Source organism: Cyprinodon tularosa, unplaced genomic scaffold (genome assembly GCF_016077235.1).
Source record: "Cyprinodon tularosa strain WSP-4 unplaced genomic scaffold, ASM1607723v1 ctg199, whole genome shotgun sequence".
Classification (NCBI taxonomy): domain Eukaryota; kingdom Metazoa; phylum Chordata; class Actinopteri; order Cyprinodontiformes; family Cyprinodontidae; genus Cyprinodon; species Cyprinodon tularosa.
In genome coordinates, this window is record NW_024038729.1 from 2,975,001 (window position 1) to 2,992,500 (window position 17,500).

A 17,500-nucleotide genomic window follows, 5' to 3' on the forward strand; every position below is an offset into this window, starting at 1 on the left:
AAATTTAAATAGGTACCAAGAACATGAGAAGTAATCTAAAGAAGTAATCTAATTAATCTGGTGTAATCCTCATAGAGTAACCTGAGATAGTATGTGATAGTATTATTGGCGGCTACTGATGTATCCTAATGTGTTCTGCTCTTCCAGACACAATCTTAACCTTTCTAAACCAATCTACTGTCTAATGTCTGTTATCCGACTGGTGGAGATATATGTCTGACACACACTGAAGAACGACTCCTTAGCGACCAGGAAAAGAACAACCCAAAAACTTACTGTTTTTGGACAGAACAGCCTCGACGTCTGCGTTCTCACAGAAGCATTTCTCAGAGAAGCAGTAGCAGGTCCCATAGCCGGCTCTAATGCCGCTCCCACTCAGACCTCGTTCATGGCCTCCGGTTACACTCTCCGCTGCACACACAAAGAAAACCTACGTGATCTAAAGGTGATTTCACCTGAAGTCTAAAAACATGAAGCCTCTTTAAGCCTTAGGAGCATCAGGGCCATGTAGTTTCGTACTTGTGCAGTCCTGTGGGCAAATCGACAAGTCCTTGCTTTCCACGGCATCACAAACGCTATCCGGACACGTTCGCAGGTCAGGGGAGCAGGTCGAGTAATTTTCAGATATTCCTGGAAAGCAAACAAAAATTTGGGTGTTTATTTTTCTCTTTTCATTTTAACTTTTGTTATATTATCATCAGATTTGGTTTTGCTCTGTCATGGAAATGTTTTATTCATAAGACACCTGCAGGCTAGGATAAACATGCAGGTGGATCTAAAAAAAACTGGAATACCACTGAGAAGTTAGTTGGTTTTAGTTAAGCTATTCAGAAGCAAACCTTTCACTGACATGTTTCCATGAAGGGAAGCCGCCTGTCTTTCTGCTTCGGTCTCAATGGAACATTCAGATTGTCTGCACTCTTAAGTGTGATCTCTATTAGCCTTTTTTTCTTCCACTAAACTTTCCATATTTATGTTGTGAACAGCAAGCTTCGTCATAATTTTTGTGGCTTAAATATGATTTTTTTCTTGGTCTTTTTTCTTTTTAAAAGCTGAACATTGTGTGTGAAACATTGGGGGAGTGGTGTTGTTGTGGTTAGGGCATTGTGCTTGGATCCCAGAGGTTCGGAGTTCAATCCCCACTCCCACGGACTGACACTCTGGGTCCCTGAGCAAGACCCTGCTGCAGCCCACTGCTCCCCAAACAACCTATTCTCATTATGAGTGCGTGTGAAATCTTACGAAAAGTTATGCACCGTAATTTTGAACGTTTTGGACGTTTTTTTCGTCGTATGCGCACGCGCATCTGACGCACCATTCACGAATATGGAATATAAATTACAATTAGCCCTAACCCTGACCCTAACCCTAAGGTATAAAACAGCAAGCAATGTAGTTAGAGACATGAATAAGTGATGATTGCACTGTTTTTCCCATTTTTACGTCCGTCCACGGATCTGTTTTTTTTTTCCTGTCTACCAGCGCATGCGCACTGATGTGGTTTTTTGAGGAAAAACGTCCAAAAACATACGAAATAGTAAGCATAACTTTTCGTACAATTTCATACGCACTCATAATGAGAATATGTTGCCCCAAAGGGATGGGTTAAATGCAGAGAGTGAATTTTGTTGCTTTGTATTTGTGAGAATGTAATGTAATGTAAATCTAAATCTATTTAATGTGTGATTTCCTGCAGATGAATAGTTAATTACTGAAATAAGTTAAATTTTAAATTATGATATTGTAATTTTTAAGAACAGTTTCCACTGATTTTCTTTTATTTCATGATGTTAAAATGTTGCATGGATCCAAAAAACCTCAGCCATGGTTCCGGTTTGTAGCTTTATCTAGATGAGCTGTACCTTTCTCAGAGCCTTGTCTCCATTGGCACGTCCCAGTTGTAGCCCCCAGGCCTGGAGAGGACTCACACTCATCCTGATGTCTGTTCTCTGCACAGGACAGCAGCTGCTGGCTCTCCTGACTGACATTTGCTAGATGCAAAAAAAGTCACAGAAATATGTAACCAAATCCTTATGCTCTGCTTAGCGGCTGAATGCATTCACTGCTGAAATAGACTGGGGTTGTTTACCTTCACCGTGGAGTAAAATACGGATCTGAGTGCTGGTCACCAGCTGCGTGTGTTCCTCCTGCGCTACAACTGTGTACTCCAGGTCCTGACATCCAGGCCTGCTTAGTGCATAAGAGTTATTAACGTATAATAGTCCCAACATCCTGTCTGGGGCCTGGGTGATGCTTATAGCCGAATAGCATGACAGCATCTCAGCCGATATGTTTCTATCAGGCACCTCCAACTGGTAAGAGACACTAAAGCCGTCAAACTCGAGGCAGTTTTCCACACAGATTCTTCCAACCTGACAGAAGGAAGAAAAACAAGAGGTTACAGTGTTTACATTTGCTGGATTTTAACGCATCAAGTTTATATTTGTTGTAGATTTAAAAATCTGTGTGATTTTATACAATCTAATGAAACATTTTAACACTTTCTCTCTGTTTAATTTGCACCAGTTTCTCTGTAAAACAGCTAAAAAACAAACTTGTTTGTTAGATAAGAAAAATAAAAAACTGTGCAATAACCTGATTGCATAATGTGTGCTCACATTAAAACAAATATTTCATCCAAACATACTTTGATTTACTTTCAGTCATGAGTCTTGTTTTGTCTTCAAGCCTCCATCATCTTAACATTGTATTTGGTTAACTTATCTTGTCCAAAATCTCCATTTAAGCGACACTACAGAGTTTTATTTTCTGTTTCTATTCAGGTTTTATATTTAGAGCTCCAGTCAAAAATTTTCCAAGTCAAATACATACTTTTAAATATGTTCCTAGTTAGATGATATAGTCAGGTTCAGTTATTTATTTAAGTTCTTTAAAAGCTTTCTGATTGCATCCAGTCCTTTTATTGAGCCTTATTAGTTTCAATTCTGGATTGTAGATAATTTCAAAAACGGCACAAATTTTCCTCTAAGTTGTTTTTTTTTGTTATGTTTTTGAACCAACATTCAGAAATAAAACATCTCTTGATCCAAAAGACAGCTTTTGGATCCAAAGTAACATTTATTTTTGAACTGTTCCTGTTTTTGTTGCATGTGATGTTCTGGTTATCAGTGTTGCTTTTGTAATAAATAAAACTTTGGGAACGGGAACTCCAGCAGATCAAGCTGGGTTTTCTTTGACCACCACATATCCTCTGTCATGCGTTTTTTCCAGTGTTTATGTTAGTAGAAACGGCTAAAGCCTGAGTCTTGTTAGGATTAATGTTTATCAACGCTTAGACATAAACCACTTTATTAATCCCACCAGGGGCCATCATTTGAGCAGTACAGGAGACAAAATAAACAAAAAAAACAAACCTGCAATAATATAAAAATAGGATGATTAAAGAGAAAAATGTGACAGGGACCTTGAGGACCAAAATTAATAATAATAAAAACACAGAAAGTAAAAAAGATAACACAGTTATCTTTTTTAAAAACACACCAGCCACCCTATATATAATTTAATTTTAAAGTTGAAAGATTATTGGTATAAAAGAAACCCTAAAAATACCCAGGATGTTAAGTATTATAGATACTTCTCTATAAATGAAATCTTTTCCAACACATCCTATAATAAAAATAAGGTTTAAATTCTAAGGTTTTGTTTAATCCCTCTAAGCACTTATATTAGTTGAAACACCATCAGGGCGTTTCTTACCAAAATGGTGTTTCCAACCAGTTTTAGAGAATAAAGGAGATTTCCATCTGGTCTTTTTTTAAATCAGTTTTGGTGATTATGTTGTGTTATTTGCACATAGATATATGTTATAAACTATTAATTAAAGGATGTCAATAAACAGTTGCAATAAAAAGTTTCACTAACAGATGAACTTGAACTCATTTTGATGAAATTCTCTGTATTCTAAAGGCAAGTGTAGATCCTGAGAAGACTGAATGCTGTGGTTTTGTTGTTTTTTAAACAACTCCTCTATTGCAGATTTGTTTATTTTCTAGTTGAATAATGCAGAATTAAGGACACATTAAAGGAAAAATACATTTAATTTATACTACAAGAATATGTCCATTTAACCAATGCATGTAAAATGCTCACAGGATCATGTAAAATTAGTTATTACTTACTTTTTAGAGAGCAGTTTCAAAACAAAAGCTTATTTTTGCAGGTCACACAAGCTAAGAGATAATATTATTAATAATTGTATAGGAAATAGGGATTCTGGAGTTTCTAATGACATTGGCATCCTACGGGATTAAAATTATTAATAAAAAGTGTTTAGCCAAATATATTATTGTTTGCTGCAGGTTTTAATCACTTCTATTATAAACTTATTAGTAAAAGTGGATTTTTTAAAACATGATCCTTTAAGATAGGCCTTAATAAGTACCTGTGCGTATACTGACGCTTTGCGTGACAGAGAAAACACTTGTGAGATGTTGGCGAAGTGGACTGAAACCGGTAAGATGGTGACGTTGAAATGCAGCAGCACGGTTCCCTCCAGACCAGGATAGGTGGTGTCATTGACAAGGTAGTCCAGATATACACTCTGATTATCGTTTATGTCCAGACTGCGCTTCAGGATTAACTCTAAAATGACAAAAAGATTTTATTTTGAAGAGACTGTGGTTTTAATCGATGGAAATCTATATCCTCTTGATGACTTACGGTAGTCATAGACTGACTCTCGAATCCCACCAGGAGACGCTCTCCTTTCACTGAAGGTGCCTTTTATGTCAAAGGTGTCCTTAATCCAGGGGTCAGTGCTGAGCAAAGTCCCCACATACCGGTTGTGACTCAGGTCTTTAGGAAAGAGCGTGGTTAAGTCCCTGTCAAAGACAAACAAGGTGCCAAAAGCTGCTCCCTGAAAGAGTGAGAGAAAAAAGAATAATTTAAGACTGCAAATAAAAAAGAATTCAGATTCCTCAGTTAAAATGTTGCTGAACTGCTTCCCACCTTGGTCCGATTAAAACTGATCACGACGTCCACGGTGTCGGTTCCGTTGACGTACGGCGCGTTGTCGTCCTCGTCGTCCACAAACACATCCAGCGGGGTTTCCACCTTGGTGATGACGGTCTCCGTTTGGACCCTGCAAACCAGCAGCAGTCTGTAGTTTTCACTTTCCTCCCGGTCCAGCGGGGCGGTCACCACCAGCTCTGAGGTGTTCCCATTGACAGCGAACGGAGCTGGTGTCTCTGCAAACCACCACAGACAGTAAAAATCTGTATTCCTCATACAAAATACACCTTCAAGCAGGATAGTGACCTTAAACATACAACCAGAGGTACTTAAGAAAGACTGTTGGAATGGCCTAGTTAAAGTACAGACTTTAATGCAACTAAGAATCATAGGCGGGAATTTAAAGGAATAGTACACCCAAAACATGATTAGCCTTCATTTTCTACTCACCCCCATGCTGAACAACACTCTGGAGTACTTTTTTGATATCTCAAATGCATCTGGAGATCTGGGAGGCTTCTTGCTGTCTGCTGACATTCAAATAATGGAGGTCTATGGTGCCCGAGGCAGAAAGGTCCATAAAAGTCCACAAAAAACGTGTCAATATTCCTCCATACTGCTCGTCCAATGTATTCCAAGTGTCCTGAGTGGGTAGCATCCATAATTTACTCGAAAGGAAGTCATTTAGAATGTTTTTAGAGCATAAACAGTAGTGTATAGGATTTCCTAAAAGCGCGTTCACGAGTCTACGGAAACCGCGGCAGACCAAACCAGACGAAAGCGCGCATTCAGCGTCTGCTCTGCCGATAATGCAAGCGTAGAAGAAATGTGCTGTTTACCTGTGCAAAGAAAGAAACAATGAAAGAAAAATGTCTGAGGACTTCAGTGTTGAGGAAGAGCATGAGTTCTTTGCCGAGCGGAATGCGCACTTTCATCTGGTTTGGTCTGCCGCGGTTTCCGTAGACTCGTGAACGCGCTTTTAGGAAATCCTATACACTACTGTTTATGCTCTAAAAACATTCTAAATGACTTCGTTTCGAGTAAATTCTGGATGCTACCCACTCAGGACACTTGGAATACATTGGACGAGCAGTATGGAGGAATATTGACACGTTTTTTGTGGACTTTTATGGACCTTTCTGCCTCGGGCGCCATAGACCTCCATTATTTGAATGTCAGCAGACAGCAAGAAGCCTCCCAGATCTCCAGATGCATTTGAGATATCAAAAAAGTACTCCAGAGTGTTGTTCAGCATGGGGGTGAGTAGAAAATGAAGGCTAATCATGTTTTGGGTGTACTATTCCTTTTAGTTGATGTTAACAGATGTTCTTAATGCTTGTCGGCCTCAGCAGATGGCCGCTCACACTGAGCCTGGTTCTGCTGGAGGTTTCTTCCTGTTAAAAGGGAGTTTTTCCTCTCCACTGTCGCTACAAGCATGCTTAGTGTGAGGGATTGCCTTCGAGTCAATGAGTCGATGCAATCAACTGGTTTTTCCTTAGATAGAAAACTTTTAATCAATTTGACTGTATGATCTGGTTGAACTGTGAAGTTCCTTGAGATGACGTGTTGTGAATTGGCGCTATATAAATAAACTGAATTGAATTCTTAATCTAATCTGAGGAGTTTAAGCTAATTTGCAAAGAAAATGAGGAAAAATATATTCCTTTAAAGAGCAAAGCTGATTGAGCATAAAACCCAAATAACTGAGACTGAAACTGCAAAACAATTGTAGTTCTAAATAATATACAGAGCACAGGTCTGCTGTTTGTAGTTTAATCAGCAGGTAAAAGGTAATTGTTTGCTGTGATCATCTGTAAGGTTTTACCTGACTCCACGCTGTAGGAGATGGTGTAGTTTGGGCAGACGTTGAGCCTGGTGAGCCGTCGGAGCTGCCGGAGAACCCCGGGGAACCTGTTTTCTATGATGTGGGGGTTGGAAGTATCTCTGTGCGGGAAGCAGAGTTCCTTCATGTCAGTCTGGGAGCACTGCGGCATGGAGCCGTTGACAAAGTCCAGGGTGATGTGAGCTGGGTTTCTGGAGCAGGTGAGCCGCTTGCTGAGGTTATTTAGAGCCATGACTTTAAGAGAAAGTCTTTTAGCTGGCCCGGAGTTTTGAGCTGACGAGGCCAAAACAAACAAAAGAGGCAATTTAATCTCAGGTTGCACTCTTTTTTTCTGATGACTATGCTTTTCTTTGAGGGTATGCAATTATGTTGTACAGGCAAAGGAGACTGGAACAAAGAGCCGAAGCATTATTAGCATGCATAAAGCGTAAACATCGGCAAGTGCATTTACTCTAACAAGGAGAGGTTTTTGGCAGGGTAACAGGAATATGCATCAGCATCAGAAAACTAAGGCTAATTTCCAGCTCACACAGTGAGGAGAAGTCTGCCTCATCCAGCTTTTTGCTCAGGGAGAGCTCTCCTGTTTGGACGTCCATCTGGAACCAGGACATGTAGACCGGATGTCTACACAGGTAGAAATGCGGCCGCTCGGATCGGCTGTCCAGCATGGCGTGGACCTGAAGGATGGGCGTCCCTGCTGGCTGTCCGACGTACACAGTCTCAGTGTATTCCTTCTGAGGGAAATATAACCCCACCACTCCTGTAGAGAGAAGACAGCCAAAAGCAGGAACGTCAGGAAAACTGAACTAGATCTTTGTACCTTTGCAGAAGTGCAGGTTAACATGTGTTTACTGGATTTAGAGAACGCTAAGAACAATGTCCCTGTAGGCAGTTACTGTTCCTGGAGTTCATTAAACAAATAACTAGGCGTCAAGTTCATCTAGGGTTGAGATTATTGTCTCATCTTTGCTTTCAGCAGATACTTTGGTTCTGTTGGCATCTCTGCAGGTTTCCTAGTGGTTTCCAGAATTTCTAAAAATAGAATGGGAGGCAGATCTTTTAGTTATCAGGCTCCTCTCCAGTGGAACCAACTATCAGTTTTAGTCCGTGAGGCAGACACCCTGTCTACTTTTAAGGGCAGCTTTTTGATAAAGCGTATAGTTAGTGTGTCTCAGGTTATCCTGAGCTATCTCTATAGTTATGCTGCTATAGGCTTAGACTGCTGGAGGACATAGGGACCCCTTTTTCATCATTCTGCTTCATTCTATCTTTATTCTCCCACTCTGCAGAATCTGTTACTTCAATCTCTAACATTCTGCTCTCTCTGCTTTTCCCTCATAGAAGCTTTGCCTCTTCTGTTCCTGGCTGGATGTGGTCTCCTTATCCTGTGACATGGGAGCCGGCATGGAGCTCGTCTGCCTGGCTGTGTGTTTCCAGGATCCGGCCGCCATTTACAGCTGCTTTTTGTATTTCCGCTTCTGTCTCCTGGAACCCCAGTCGGCCTCAGCAGATGGCCGCTCACACTGAGCCTGGTTCTGCTGGAGGTTTTTCCCTGTTAAAAAGGAATTTTTCCTCTCCACTGTCGCTACAAGCATGCTTAGTGTGAGGGATTGCCTTCAAGTCAACGAGTCAATGCAATCAGCTGGTTTTCCTTAGATAGAAAACTTTTAATCAATTTGTCTGTATGATCTGGTGAATTGTAAAGTGCCTTGAGATGACGTGTTTTGGCGCTGAATTGAATTGAATCTTCAGGCAATGATCTCATTCCTGCTTTGAGCGGTTTACAGCTGAGAGGGAAGCAGATGGGATGAGTCTGGGGTTCTGCTCCCTCTAGGTCAGGGGTCAGTTGTTACCTCAAGCAAACAAGTCCAAGTTTTCTGGTTCTTACAGCATGTAGAGAAAAGATGTATCAACAGATTGGGGAATTACCTGCTGCACTGCACTGTTTGAATCCATTGTGTGGATAAGATTTATTCATACATCTGCATTCTGGCCCTCTGGCCAGAAAGGATCCGGGTTGGAAATGGGAACACCTTGGCTTCCCCCAGAAAAAGCTAGAGAATGCCACCAGGAAGGGGAATGTCTGGGTTTCCCTTCTTTTCTTCCATCTTGGATAATTACCAGACGAATGTCATATCATGGCATATCGATTACAGTCGGTATCAGAAATCTCTCCCACAGCAACAAGACCATATGACCACTGAACGAACATGAATACATACATGCAAAGTGACAGCTCCCATCTTTGTTTGCTGCCCTCATAGATCTCCCCCCCTCACCCAGCGGAAATTGGAAAAAAAGGTTCGAATGACACTTAATGCATCCTCTTTTAATGAATCTCTCATGCGGTCAATACTGTGCAGTTTCCCATTCTCCTTGCCTTAACCTTGAGAAGTTTAATTAGAAAGGACATCATGACCAGAAATGAATCATTCCCTGCCGACGTGTTCTTTGAGCGTGTGTGTTGGAATAATCCATGAAGCTCTGCGGCGGTGAGCTGAGTGTTTTACAGGAAAAAGGAGATGTGTTCCTCCCGTAATTATATCCTTGTTGTGTTCCTCTTTGACGACGGCAGGCGACCATTTAGGGAATGCTCTAATGTCATTAGCAGAGAGCAAAACTAGATTTTCTATTTCTGCCGGTGTAGTTTGAGGCCTCGGCTCCTGTTTCAGGCATTGATCTAATTTAGCTGGGGTTGGATGACAGGAGGCCAGGCTGATGGGTGAAATGTGGCCGCTCCTTCCTGAAACACTGAGATACACTCAATGAAGCCACTGACCTTTTTATTAAAAGGGTTCTCCAGGCAAAAACAAACAGCAGGTTGTTAGGACCGCTGGTAATGCTGCTAACGTTTTAGGGATGATTTAAAGCTGACAAGTTGGATCAGTTAGTGCAGAAAAAAATTTAAATTAGGTCACTGATTGAAATTAAAAGAAGAAAAAAAATGATATGAAATTATTTTTTATAAACTTGCAGAGAAATCTAAGAAATGGTTGAACGAGTTCCTAAAACACCTGGAAGCATTCTTCCATTCATCCATCCATCCTCCATCCATCCATCCATCCATCCATCATCCATCCATCCATCCATCCATCCATCCAACCACCAATCCATCCATCCATCCATCCATCCATCCATCCATCATCCATCCATCCATCCATCCATCCATCCATCCATCCATCCATCCATCCATCCATCCAACCACCAATCCATCCATCCATCCATCCATCATCCATCCATCCATTCATCCATCATCCATCCATCCATCCATCCAACCACCAATCCATCCATCCATCCATCCATCCATCCATCCATGCATCCATCCATCCACCAACTCATCCATCCATCAACCCACTCATCCATCCATCCATGCATGCATCCATCCATCCATCTACAATCCATCCATCCATCCATCCATCCACCAACTCATCCAGCCACCAATCCATCCATCCATCCATCCATCCATCCATCCATCCATCCATCCATCCATCCATCCATCCATCCATCCATCCATCCACCAACTCATCCATCCATCCATCCATCCATCCATCCATCCATCCATCCATCCATCCATCCATCCATCCATCCATCCATCCATCCATTTTTTTTAACTGAACCGCCCGGATCCCAAAAACTTGTCTTTAAAGTATTAGCTCTAAAGAATGATGTGCAATAAATCAACAATAAACATATTAGTTTCTGTTTTGTTTGGTGATGTAAGACAAATTCGTAGCACTTAATAGAGTCAATTCAATTAAATCATACAGACATTTCTTTCCTAACCCCCGTTGCCTTGTAGCATGAAGGTTGCAGGTTTGATTCCAGGCTCCCACAGTTCAAAAACATGACTGTTAAGTTAATTGGCATCTCTAAATTATCCTTCGTGTGAGTGTGTGCAGGGTTGTATGTCTCTGTATTTCCCTGCGACAGACTGGCAACCTGCCTAGGGTGTAGCCTGCCTTTCACTCACAGACTGCTAGAGATAGGCAGCGGTCCCACCATGACCCTGATAGAATAAGCAGGAAAGGAGGAAAGATGGACGGACATATTTATTTAAATTCACTGTTGCATAAAGGATAAAAAGGCTACAGAAATTTTTTTAAGTCCAAGTCTTTAAGAGTGAATTTCTGAGACGTAAATCAGGAGAGGATGTTTTTTTTTTTCTTACAATACTTAAAACGGCCGTTAGAGGGCGCCATTATGTTGGAGAACAACACCTTGCCTTCGAGTCTGGCCACGTTTCATCTTTAGCAGTTCAAATTTCAGTGTTAGGAAACAAACTAAAAAAATATATCTAAAGTAGATTAAACCAACAGAAAAAAACAAGTAAATTTAAAGCAGCAGGCGACAGTAGCCCCACAAATAAAACCAGAGGCTCCAACTTGTTAACCACTGGGGGCCAAATGCATTTATGAGGTGGGGTACTTGGCTGCACGCCACTGTGGCTAGACAACACAATTTGTTTATATCATTTAAAATTCAATTTCCTTCCAGGACAGAAGCCAACAGAAAGCAAGCAGTTTATATCAAAACTAATTAATTGGATGGTTGGAGCAGACCTTTCCTGAGCAAATGGCATCTCTGCTGTGAAGCCATGAGGATGCTTTTTTTTTTTTTTCAAACCTCTGCTTGTCCATACAGGAGAATGACAAGAACAGGCGGAAACTAAAGGTGTATCTAAACAGATTAGGATGTCATTGGAAATGTAATCTATTTCAGTAATTCAACTGAAAACTGTGAAAATCACATTATAGAGATGCATCACACTTTAAATAATATATTATTTCTCTATTAGTTTTTTCATTATGGCTTAAAGTCAATAAATACCCAACAAATAACTTTCTATAAAAAATAGAAAGTTACATAACACTGAAATGATAGATATATTTAAGCGGCAGAAGTTAATTGCTGCACAGAAATGTCTTCACTTTAAAAAATTAAAATCTGAATAAGTCATTTTTTCTTAGAATAAGTGCATTTTTTCTTGAACTGAGGAGGTAAGTGAGATACGTTGCCAATAGAACAAGACAATTTACATTTAAAATAAGAAAAACCAAGTGCTTTGTCTTATTTCAAGTACATATTGTCTAATTATTTTATTTTAAGAGTAAAAATACTCATTCAGTTGGCAAATAATCTTGTTTACCTGCTCAAATTAATTTAAGATTTTTTGCAGTGTTTATATAACCATTTTACTAGAAAGTTGAGTGGAAGGAAAACAGTTAAGACAGAGTCTCATAAGAAAAATAAAAGCTGCGAGTGTCAACAGGACTTGTCTGTATTAAAAAAATGATGGCTTCAGCAGAGCCTGCAATGCCAGGCTGCACTGATGCAATAAATTATGCAGAACGATCCTAACCAGACTCAGGCCCCGTCCACACGAAGTCAAAACGAACACGAAACGCTAATATTTTCCAGAACGTTTGTCGTAAAGACGGAGACGTAAAATAAATGTGATCGTCCACACGAATGCAAGAAAACGCTGCAAAATGTATGCCAGGCCTGTAAGTGGCGCTGTGGTGCCAAAGCAAAAATAGCCGACGAAATGTTGGGCATGCGCACTAATATTTATACATGGTTGCCCTGCGGGTCCATTTTCGTGGTTAAGTCAAATTCAGGTGCTGAACTATGTCGTCGATATTGCTCTGTTCTTCCTGGAGATATTCCAGAAGAAGAAGATTCTGTTGTAAGCCCAACAGCAGGGTGAGCAGCATGAGCAGCAACCATTCAACACAGTACGGCGCCATTGTTGTTGTGATACTGTGTCGCGCATGCGTGTTTAGAGGCGACGCTATGACGCATGCGTGTAAGAAAAAAAAATGCGGTTAGAGCTTAAAGATGGAAACGCGAAAACGGCGTTTCAAAATCTTCCCACTCTGAAGGCTGAATAAAAAAAAGATTGTTTACAGACCCCCGAAACGCCGGCTTCGCATGGATGAGAGGCTGGTTTGGTGAAAAATTTGTGCGTTTAGGCCAAGGTTTGACTTCGTGTGGACGGGGCATCAATGTCGAGATAGGGGCATGGGATTAATTTCATCCCGGCTCTTTTGCCTTGGAGTGGGAATGTTCTCCTCATACATGCATAGCCTCTCTCCAGCCTTTCCCCAGCTTTATTGGCATACCTCCACTTTTCTCCCATAACCTTTGGATACAAGAACCATACCAGCAGGGATCGTATGTGGATAAGATACTATTTATAGCAGGAAAAAATCATTTTCAGCCAAAAGATATTTCTCATTGGTCTTATTTACAATATAAAGACTTTCAAACCTTAATTTTTTTTGGAGTTTTCATTAACTCTAAGCCACCATCATCAACATCCAATAAAATAAACAATGTAACCTAAATAATGTAACCTAAATTAGCTTTGTGATGCTATTCCAACCAGTCTTTATGCACCTCTATGATTGATGGCCTAAAACAGTCAAAATGCTGAAGCCTCCTGCAGTTAGAAGCTGTTTAACCCACATAGAACCAAGAAGCTTGTTTTTTAAGCCAGTTTGCCTGACTCACATCAAAGAGTTTAAACATTAACTTGATAAACACAAATGTTACAGCCTTCAATCGCCTATAAAACTGATGCTCAGGCTCCACATGTGCTTTTATTTCATGAAGATCCAGATTAAGTGATTTTGCAAACAAGGCCCATGTTTGAACAGGAAGACTCTTGTAGCAATCTGTGTTTACAAGAGATATCATAAACTGCTGAGTGGGTACTGAGATTGGACTTATATAAGACAGCAAAACATGATGAACAATATGTTGATTTTGGTTTTCTTTCTGGACTATTTTTCTAAAGATGCCAACCAGTGGAGTATTATTTTGGGAATAAAATTCACACTGAGGCTTAAAAAAATGTTAACACACAGTATATACTGTATATACCCCCATGCATTTTTCTTCCTATGGCACATTTTTCTTCTTTTGGACTATTTGAGCCAATGTTCCTGTAGGTTTTTGCACTGTATAAAGTTTCTGAAAGGCACCTCAAAGAAAAATATTCAATTTGCTTTGTGTGTTTGAGTTTATGATGTCACAACATGTGAAAAACAGAACAGCAAATCGAGCTGATAAGCAAGTTATTGTGGATGAAGAGACAAAGTCTTAACATGGATTCTGATAGCATCCACTTACATTAGCTCTACCTGGTTCAGCCTTTGTGTTTCACATAAATATGAACTCTAGACATCAAACTATGAAAGATATTGCTCTGTGTAGTAAAGCTGTAATCTAAACTCTAACTACATTTTCTCCGCTTATTTGCAGGAAACATAAAAAGGACATAAAGGGATCATGGAATGCAAACCGAGTTTACTTTGTCATAGATTAATAATGATAGTTCAGTGGGGGATATGGGCGTACAGAGAAGTTCAAACCTCATTGATGCCTTCTTTCTCTGCAAATCTCACAATTCTAAACTTTCACCATAAAACGTGTGAATTCAAACAAAGCCCCAAATTGACGTTAATTCGGGGATGTTACCTTATTTGGTTCTGGGCTGTACTTTGTCACTCGACAGGCAGGGATTATTTCTGTCTATCAGAAGATTCCTGCAAAGTTTGATGCTCAGCTATTCATTTGTTCTAAGCATTTAACCGAAGACAGCTTTAAAAACCTTCGACAGTTCAAAGCAGGGTGTGTTAAACTTCTTTTACTGAAACAAGGGGCTGTTCTGACTGTAAGGCCATCACATCCGCAAGCTGGAAGTTTTATTCTGTCGCTAAGCTGTTGGTAGCAATGCTAGCATATCTATGGTGACCAGATTTTGGTTTCTGGGCATTCGAACTGAGCCATCAGCTCCAGGGCTGGTCCAAACCCGACCCAGTGACGGTATGCTTCCCCCCGCCATTGTCCAGGCTACCGTTTTTGCTGCACTGTAGTCGACCAAAATCCCGCACGATTTAGAAATTTCCCCCGGACTTTTTTTTTAGGTATGGAAAGTAGGACATGTCCGTGAAAAAGAGGACGTCCGGTCACCCTACCATATTAACAATTTGATGTTTCAGTGAGTGAGTGCTTGTTGTTATGATGCGTCTTTGCTCAGCAGCTTCGCTCGTTGTAAACATACCAATCAGCGCACAGCTGATCTAAATATTCATCAGCATACCATAAAAGAAAGAAAACCTGTCGTTTTATTCTAGGGCTTTCAACCAGGCTTGCATTAGGGCTCATAGAACAGCAAATATGCCATTTTCAGCCCAACCAATGTTACACACCCTATTCAGAGACCTTAAGGACCAAATACCCTATAGAATCAGTCTATGACCCCTTTAAAAAAAATTATTTTTATGTAACAAATCAACCAAAAATGTGTTTTTTGTTTAAAACAAGTAGGTGAAAATGATCAATGACCATTTGTAATAATGAAATCAGACTATTTTAGTTCTTTTTCCATGCATATTGTTGCTAAGTATGTTGTATATGTACTAAATGTTTGATTGCAGCCAGAATGTAACCAAACGCATAGGAAGCACAATTTGGGAAGAAAAAAAGCAAGCACTCATATGAACTCTGATCAGTTCTTGTGTGTCTTTCTATGTTATCAGATGAATGTGGAGGCATGGGGGGAGTAGATTTAAATTTTATTAAAATAAAAGGTTGTAGCAAAGCAAACAGAAAAGCTGACTTTCTTATGTTGTTCTTCAATTGACAAACTATATATTAAGGGTTTTTTGGTATTTACAGATCAGTGTATTCAGTAGCTTTAACAGTGAGAGAACAAAAAGGACAAAAGATGATGATCAGACACCACGTGCTATATAGATGCTGAACGTCTGGGACTGGATGGAGCTGATAGGGTGGGACGCCCTCTCCATCGTCCCAGACAAAGGCAGGAACTCAATTACCGCAACGCGTGCCTTGGCGGACAGATTTACCAGCTATGAGCTCATGGCTTACCACTCCGCCTCTGAGTAAGTCTCAGAAAAAAAAACATGGATCAAGCATCCTGAGAGAAAATCCTCAGAAACATGACAGATCAGGCCCATCTTTCTCTCTGTAATCGTATTCAAACTGTGGTTGAACCTAATGCAACCTTCTCTCACAAGGTGAATCTATGCTCTGTCTGTTCCAGCTAGCATCCCTTTGGGAAAGGCATCATATCAGGCTGCAGAAACAATCAATAACTGCACTAATCATCAGGGGTGCTGATTGTTTTCCACTGATGAGACAGACATGGGAGGGGGACTATAGGGTTGAACCTGGAGGCTAGATTTATCCAATCAGCTCTGTCGTACATGTAACTCCTGCATGTGGCTCTCATGGTCTCCACTATTCAGTTAATCAGTATCCATGTTTCCAAATAATCCATCTTCTATGTATCACAAAGTAACTCAGGCCAACCACATTAAGGAGCAGTTATAGGCTAATGATAAAAACAAAACAAATATTGTAATCACTCTAAAGCCTGGAGTGATTACTCTGCTTCCAAAGATGGAGCAGTAATGGGAATAGCTCTCTGCACATACCGAATTAATGAAAAAGCTGCACATTCAACCGTAATTTGATTTCTGAAAGCTGTTATTGATCTGAATGTTTTGAAATCGCAGCCTTTCCTTTTCCACCACCATTGCGAGCAATAATCCTATCGTTTACATCTGATCCTGGATTTATTACAGGCACTGTTTTGATGCTTTCAATCTGAAAACAACGAGGTGTAATAGGGAGAGAAGCCCATTTCCTGTCATGATGACACACTCATCAAACTTTTCATCAGAGTAATAAGATATTTGATCCGCCTTCGGAGGAGGCAGTCAGGCTCCAGGTAGCAGATTACTCAGTTTACCATGATGCATACCATAACATAATAATCAATTACTCCGTAATGTAATCCAGTTAGCCCTCAGAGGATACAAGAGCTGAGATCCAATGATTCATGTTCATCAGTCATCAGGAAATCTAATAGAACATCTCCCGGAGGGTTGGCTGCAGTAAGTACAAATTCGGTTTAGGGAATCCTCTGGGGATGAGTGTGGCTTTAAACATTGAACACGTGGTACGTCATGGAGATCCAGACAGAACGGTTATTAGCTTGCTTTGATACAGACATCTATCCTAAAACCACCATCAGATTCAGGAAACAGGGCTGCGACTGGTGTTCTATAGGTAACATTTAGAGAGACTTTTCCACAAATCCATGTCTGCCATCCATCCATCCATCCATCCATCCACTCATCCATCCATCCATAGACCCATCATCCATCCATCGACCCATCATCCATCCATCCATCCATCCATCCATCCATCGACCCATCATCCATCCATCCATCCATCCATCCATCCATCCATCCATCCATCGACCCATCATCCATCCATCCATCCATCCATCCATCCATCCATCCATCCATCCATCCATCCATCCATCCATCGACCCATCATCCATCCATCCATCCATCCATCGACCCATCATCCATCCATCCATCCATGCATCCATCCATCCATCCATGCATCGGACCATCCATCCATCCATCCATTGACCCATCCATCCATCCATCCATCCATCCATGCATCGAAGCATCCATCCATCCATCCATCCATCCATTGACCCATCATCCATCCATGCATCGAACCATCCATCCATCCATCCATCCATGCATCGAACCATCCATCTATCCATCCATTGACCCATCCATCCATCCATCCATCCATCGACCCATCATCCATCCATCGACCCATCATCCATCCATC

At 40.7% G+C, this 17,500-nt stretch overlaps 1 protein-coding gene across 1 annotated transcript in view; it reads right to left on the minus strand.

The window, feature by feature from the left end:
• The window catches only part of ret (ret proto-oncogene receptor tyrosine kinase), a 43,706-nt gene that overhangs the window by 17,134 nt on the left and 9,072 nt on the right, over nucleotides 1-17,500 (minus strand). Inside the window, exons 2-10 of the mRNA XM_038284093.1 lie at nucleotides 7,344-7,574; nucleotides 6,797-7,087; nucleotides 4,969-5,207; nucleotides 4,681-4,876; nucleotides 4,403-4,602; nucleotides 2,090-2,372; nucleotides 1,863-1,991; nucleotides 520-630; nucleotides 277-411 (exon numbers count right to left, since the gene is read on the minus strand). Coding sequence (XP_038140021.1) covers nucleotides 277-411; nucleotides 520-630; nucleotides 1,863-1,991; nucleotides 2,090-2,372; nucleotides 4,403-4,602; nucleotides 4,681-4,876; nucleotides 4,969-5,207; nucleotides 6,797-7,087; nucleotides 7,344-7,574 — 1,815 coding nt within the window. The remainder of the gene's footprint in view (nucleotides 1-276; nucleotides 412-519; nucleotides 631-1,862; nucleotides 1,992-2,089; nucleotides 2,373-4,402; nucleotides 4,603-4,680; nucleotides 4,877-4,968; nucleotides 5,208-6,796; nucleotides 7,088-7,343; nucleotides 7,575-17,500) is intronic.